Source organism: Melopsittacus undulatus, chromosome 11 (assembly GCF_012275295.1).
Source record: "Melopsittacus undulatus isolate bMelUnd1 chromosome 11, bMelUnd1.mat.Z, whole genome shotgun sequence".
Classification (NCBI taxonomy): Eukaryota; Metazoa; Chordata; class Aves; order Psittaciformes; family Psittaculidae; genus Melopsittacus; species Melopsittacus undulatus.
In genome coordinates this window covers 21,229,244-21,236,036 of record NC_047537.1, presented here as the reverse complement: position 1 = coordinate 21,236,036, position 6,793 = coordinate 21,229,244, and the positions used below count along the sequence as shown (strand labels likewise).

General features: G+C 38.1%; 1 protein-coding gene across 4 annotated transcripts in view; it reads left to right on the top strand.

Moving 5' to 3' along the window:
* Positions 1-709: 709 nt before the first annotated feature.
* Positions 710-6,793, top strand: part of PECAM1 (platelet and endothelial cell adhesion molecule 1) — a 28,552-nt gene continuing 22,468 nt past the window's right edge. For all 4 annotated transcript variants that reach the window (XM_031046388.2, XM_031046387.2, XM_031046386.2 and 1 more), the window contains exons 1-7: positions 710-949; positions 1,076-1,102; positions 2,470-2,763; positions 3,709-4,008; positions 4,095-4,364; positions 4,601-4,861; positions 5,838-6,119. In XM_031046388.2, coding sequence (XP_030902248.2) covers positions 916-949; positions 1,076-1,102; positions 2,470-2,763; positions 3,709-4,008; positions 4,095-4,364; positions 4,601-4,861; positions 5,838-6,119 — 1,468 coding nt within the window. In that variant the 5' untranslated portion in view covers positions 710-915. The remainder of the gene's footprint in view (positions 950-1,075; positions 1,103-2,469; positions 2,764-3,708; positions 4,009-4,094; positions 4,365-4,600; positions 4,862-5,837; positions 6,120-6,793) is intronic.

The window sequence follows — 6,793 nt, the reverse complement described above, 5'->3', positions numbered from 1 at the left end:
CTGGCTCTCATCTTGCCCCATTGCAAAAGAATTAACACAGAAAAGGTCAGAAGATCTCTCAGGAATGCCTGCCAGCAGATTTAATTCTTGCTCCAGAGTATTCTCTATTTCAGATTGTGCTGCTGCTGCAGATTTCTGCTGAAAAATAAAACTCCAGCTGGTTCTTTTCCTGTGTGTGTTTTACACTGTTCTAACTACATCAAAGAAAAACTTGTGCAGTTCCATGTTTTTAATATATACTGGTCGCATGAAAGTCTGCCAGTCAGTATTCTAGTCTCATAACAATGGTAGCTGTGGTTTCTGATATCATTTGAATTTATTGTGCACCTTATAGTAAAGCTGTTCTTTGCTGTAGCAAAAATGAGAGACCTGGAAATGAAGGTAAAGAAGAAAAATGAGTAATTCTGTACATCTGTTCTCTAAAAGAGTTCTCTGTGTCAGGATGAGGGGAAATATTTACTCAAGGATCCGCTGAGGTTAAATAGCAAAGGTAATTTGTGTTTGTAAATGGTTAATCGTGACTTAAATCTCCCCATATTGACAGGAACTGCAGGATAGATGTCATTGGAACTTCTTGTTTTTTTAATACACCTTAAGAAATTAAACAAAGCAAATGTATTTGGTGGCGCCCTCAGGAAAAGTCCAGTCACTTCCTGAACAGTAATCTGCCTGTGAGCAGCAGATAGATTCTCATTGTTTGCCATTTCCAGTTTCCAGTAATGGGAACGATTACTTGATCCAGCCAGTTTTTGAAGATCTGGGAAAACTTATGCATTTTAATGGCAAAATTTTACCAGTTTCCATAAAACAACCACAGAAAAACCCGTAACCTGTTTTTGGTACCTGGAGGCATCACCTCTGATGATGAATATTGTTTTATTTTGGAATTAAGTGTGTGTGTTCTTCGGGAACGAGATGTATCTTGCTCTTCTGGTGATTTTCTTGCAGTGTAAGTTTGATAACTAAATATCTGGGTTGGTACATGTGTTTGTGGCTTGTTGGGGGTTTCTTGTTGCTTTGTCTCTCAATCTGTAAGCTTTGAAAATAACATCTCTCTTCTTTTTTTTGTCCCCAGGTTCAGAACTTTACACTCAGGACAGAGGTAGGTCATGAGTTTTCCTCAGACAAAATGTAAATAAGTAGTGTAACTAATGGTTCAGTTGTTGGTGTGTATCCATAGCAGAGTTGATCTGTATTTGCTGTACTGTAGCTCAGTACAAAACTTGACCGTGTGAAAAGCTGAACAAGGTGTTACTGGGGATGTTCTTGGAGTAGTGTTGAACTGAGAGGTGTGCTGCTCGTGCTTAAAAAATGTGGTTTGTGACATTTTCCCTGGGGTAATTTGCTTTACTGAGAGGATATTTAATTACTAGCATTTTGGTTTGGTCTTTAAGAAACCTCTCATCCTCACAAGCAAGGAGGTAGCATAAAATCACAGACTATAAGTTAAGAGCACTCTCTCTTGCTCCTTTTCCTTGCAAAAGAAAAGGCTGTGTGTGAGCAGAGGACAGAACTTGTGTTCTGAAAGGAATGCTTTTACTTTATACTTTATCATCTTGCTGACTTCCAGCGTGTACATTCTGCATACTTCCTTTTTCCATCACTAGAGAGAAAAGCTGGTTCTTGTTGTCATGTAGTCTATTCACATGCAAAAAAAATGTACTATTTTTGCATTGGTTTTATGCCCAAAACTCTCTCTAGCAAGGACAGTTTATAAATAGCTGGTACATGGCAAGGGACTCCTTCAGATGCGGGAGTTTTCCTGTTTTAGAAGCAAATTTCCAATACAAATCCTGAGTGAAATGGGCATACCCAAAAGCTGTGGGTTCTCTCTCTCTGTTTGTTGTTCTTCTTGTGTGAATAAAATACAAATTCATTATTATTGATGTGGTCTAAACACAGAAGCACTATATATATATTCATATATATTAATGCTATTCTAAACTTTATTTCATAAGGTGCTTACCCATGTTATTTTTTAATAGGAATGCTGTATTCAGTATATTTTTTTCAGGGACTAGCATGTCTAAATTCTAAACTAATTGAAAGCATTGCTTCTGGCTATGACTCTGGGTTTGAACTAATCAGGGTATTGCTAAGGACTCTTGAGTATGATTGCTGGACTTCCAACAGCATCAAGTTAGGCATGTACATGTTTGTTTGCAGCACTTGAGCCCGAATATCTTCTGTTGTGCTGTAGTTATCCTAAAGTAGAGATTTAAGATTATCCCAAGCCTGTGAACTACATTTAAAGTGAAACTTGCTGAATGACATACCCCTAACCTTATTTTCAAGGAAAAAATCCTGAGATAGCTCCAGGGATTTCTGCTAATTGGGGATGAATTGGCTTGTGGTTTAATAAAGCTCTAAGCAGTTCGTTACTAAAATGTAGCAGTTTGAGATAGCAGTATTATGTTGGATTAATGAAAATAAACATAAATCTTGTTTCTTTTTTTGTTTTCCATCAAGTTTTTACTTTCAATACAGTTGAAATCAATGTTCAGCCATCTGTCAAAGTCAAGAATGGAGCTCCTATGTCAATTATCTGCCATGCTGATATTAGCAAGAGTGCTGATTTCCAGCTGCAGCATAACTTTACAATTTTTAAGGATGGCAAGCTTGTGTTCATGACTGTATCAAACAAAGATGATGCTCGATATGAAGTACCTATGGCTAGATCTTCAGATACAGGAGAGTATGAATGTACTGTGGAAGCAGGTGGGAAGACAAAATCAAGTAACTCCTTACATGTCTGGGTAACAGGTGAGTGAGTGTTCCTTCAAACATGGCAGTTGTCTTAAGATACAAAAAGAGAACCTGGAAAGTAATAATAGTGCTAAATAGGATATCTTAGGATAAAGTAGTTTTTATCCATAGACTTCACAGTACTTTACAAGACTTTAGTACTAAATCCTCATGGTAAGGCACAGAAATGAAGTAAGAATCCCAAGGCTACATGCAGATCAGTGACATTGAGGAATGCAACCTGTGCTCTCTGCCCTGAGCCTGTTACTAAACTAGGGAAAGTGTTACTTGTGAAAGCTTGTGCACACAGATCATGAGCATGATGGGGAGTGGGTAGTTTGCTGGAAAAGCTGGAAATGTATTGAGATCATTGCGATTCTCACCTTGTAACAGCCATTGCCAAAGCTATTATCAACTGTGGAGTAGTGTTGTAGATAATGTTATATCAGTCTTGTCTTTTCATCTCTTAGGAAGACAGGGGCCAGCTCTATCTGTACTCTTTCCAGCCATGTGTTCTTGACTGCAAGTAACATTTTTCCCCTTGGAAAAGCAAGGTAGAAAGAGCTCATTCAGCCTTAGTTACAGAGTTGTGGAGGGCTTGTAACTGTTTTTTCAGGGGCCTGTACTTTTAGGTACAGGAGCTGGGATGGCATCTAGTTTCTTTGCTTGCTCATTTCTTAGTAGCAATAAGAAACACTGAGGAAGTGGTCTTACCTTCAAAACACCAACTTTCATACTTCACGCATTGTATAGAGATTGTATTGCCCTCTTGAAGGGACATTTTGTTCTTCTGCAGGTGCCTTGGCATATACCCACACATCAAAGGAACTGTCTTCAAAAGCTCAGTTCTTACAAATTATTTGTACCTCTTCATTAACATAGATCATTACCAGAGTCATCAGACAGTGTTTGTTTCAGGATTATGCAATGTTCTGTTTCATTTTTCTTGTTTTCTATTCTAAGGAATGACCAAGCCAATCCTGACTGCTGAGAAAAAAGAGGTTTTAGAGGGTGAAGTTGTGAAATTACGTTGTGAGCTGCCAGAAGAAGTTCCTCCTTTATACTTCTATTTCCGAAAGATAAAGATGAATTCAACACCTAAAGAAAAATACGTCTTTGAAGCATACAAAAATTACTCTGAAGTGGAATTTTCTGTTGAAGAAGGAGATAATATTTTGCAATTTGATTGCTTTGGTAAGAGACATGTACAACGTGAATTTGACACCTCAGAACACAGCAACAAAACACTTGTTACAGTCAGGGGTAAGTTGCTTAGCTTTTCTTTTTACAATTCTTTGCTTGCTATAATTAAAAAGTTGGGTTATGAGTTTCTATGTATTCTCTTGCAGAACCATTTATAAAGCCTGCTCTGAGTGTCAGGCCCTCACATAATATTACAGAAGGAGACAGAATACAGCTTGAGTGCTCAACTGTGGTAGCCCGAATGCGTGACATCGAAATCATACTCCAGAAAAACAAAACAATACTGAAGAGTGTACGAGATGAGAAAGTTTTGAAGTACTCTACAGTAGCTACTCTGGAGGACAGTGGTGAATACCTGTGTAAGGTGGAGCAAGGGAGAGCATCTAAGTCCACCAAAGTGAATGTTGTTGTGTCAGGTAACACCTCTATTTGCTCAGCGGATTAACATTTAAGTTTAAATTCAGTACAACTCAAGAACTGAAATAATACTCTCAAATAATATATACAAAAAGTAGTTTCAAGTGATTGCTAAGATATGTTTTCCCTGAATTATAAACTTTCACTCTGTCCTTTGTTCTGTATACTTTGATATAGGTAATCATATTCTTTTAGGCTCAATTTGAATTAATAAATTATTTGTTCTGTCTTGCAGAGTTATTCCCCAAGCCAACATTGTCTGCTTCTATGAATAAGCTGGATGAAAACAGAGAGTTAACTCTGAGCTGCAGCATTAGTAGCTTTCAGAAAGCCAACTTCTCTGTGCTGCGGAGGAATTCAAATGGAGATGTCTTGTTGGAAACTTCTAGAAACTTAACAATGAGAGTTAGTGTGAATGATACTGGATCCTACATCTGTAAAGCTGAAGTAAAAGGAATAGTCAAGGAGAGCAAACCTGTAAGGATAAATGTTTATGGTGAGTTGATCCAGAGGTTTAGAACCCAGTGGTATCAGGGGAAATCAAAACCGTAAGCTTATTTATAAGCACATCAATTCACAGAATCAGTCTCTAATCCACAGACTAGCAGGGTCTCTATTTGTACTGGCAGTATTAATTTCTGTGAGATGTGCTTGTCATCTGTAACTGTAAAGGATTTGGCCTATCACGATCTAATCAAGTCAGACTTTTTTAGGGCCGATCTTCCTTCTCTTCCCTTGATTCTGCTGTGTGCCGAATAAGCTGTCATTCATTACCATTTGCAGGTGCTGGGAATGTTCTGCAAACCTTTCACTCATAAGTTTGATCTGAAGCTCTGTCAGTGTCTGCCTTGAATCCCTCCCCCTGGCCCTCCATGTAGAAAGCCGTGAGAGCCAGAGTTCATCTGGAGAGTTCTACTCCAGAAAAGCCAAGTTTTTTGCTATTAATACAGCCCCCTCACCAGTACAGTAATTACAAACACCCTAGTTTCCTTCCCTCTCATGGAATGAGCACAGTTAGTTCTCAAGTCTAAAGGGGGTTTAATTCCCCCATTGGGTTGTGATTTACTGTGCTGCAGAAGCAGAGGTCCCTGATTAGGTGCTGCAGGATCCATCTCAGGTAATACATGAACTGGTACCTATATGTATTTTCGCTTTACAGACATACTCTGTGGGTCAGAGCTAATTCTGGAGTTTGGATGATCTACAGCTGTGTCACTGATCCTTTTGTCTTCCTTTACGTTCTCCTTGTATGCTATTTTATTCTGTTACGTGTGTTCTATTACCCATATTCTTGTTTTGTTCAAGTTACCCCCTGCTTCCATTATAGCAATGAGGAAGAGCTTCTCAATATAAGCTGTGTGTGCAAACTAGCTAAATATTGTGTATTTGTATGTTTTCTATAAATAATGTTGTGTATCTTTCAGCTTTATGGAGTGTAATTTGCAACCATTTTTCTGTTATTCCCCTTTTAGCACCAGTCTCCAAGCCAACTCTTTCTGTTGTCAATGGTTTACCAGAGGTGGTGTTAGGGAAGCCTCTGCAGTTAATCTGTCGTTCAGCCAGGGGAACACCACCAATAACATTCAAGTTCTACAAGGGAAATGTGACTAAGGAAATAGTCATTAATGATACATATGCTACATTCTTGGATGAAAATGTTGGACAAAACGGCAAAAAGGGATACAAATGTGATGCTAGAAATAATCACTCCAGTGGTGTGAAAACCAGCAATATTCTAAACGTCACAGTAGTAGGTAAGTCTGTTTAATTCTTGCTCTGTCTAATGCCATATTTTGAGGGTTGAAGCTGTAGCAGAAAATGATGGACTAAACATAATGGATGTGAAATGTTGACGAATTTTTGCTCACTTGAATTAAAAATAGTTGGAGTTTGGTATCTCCGACCATTTATTGCTAGAGTAAAAACCCTTGATAGTGGTCTGAATCAAGTTAACTGCAACTGAGGTTATGTTAATGCTAAAACCAGCTCTGACTTGAAATCTTACAGAAGCTGTTTTAGTAAAATTAATGATTCAGAATTTCAGAGCAGATGTTTTCCTCATGTTTGATTTTCATAGGACGGGATTAAATGTATGCTTAATGTTATTAGAGATAGTCTATGATTTCAGTCACTGAAATAACTGATGTAAATCCCTAAATGCCTCTGTTATTAGCTGCTGTTTTCAGAGGCACTGAGCATGTGTTCAACACCAGAAGCTGCAGTGGCAAAGTAGCTCTGAAAGTCAGTTTATTAGTGTGCCTATTAGTAGCTAGGAGTTACTACACGTGAGCAAGGTCTCTGATCTACAAATATGTGTGAAGTAGAAAGGGAAAATTCCTCTATGAGGGAAGTTGGTAGTTGAAGCTTTAAAAAGAAGATGGTAGTGAGGTTTCATGTGACAGTTAAAGCATATAACACAAGAATTAAA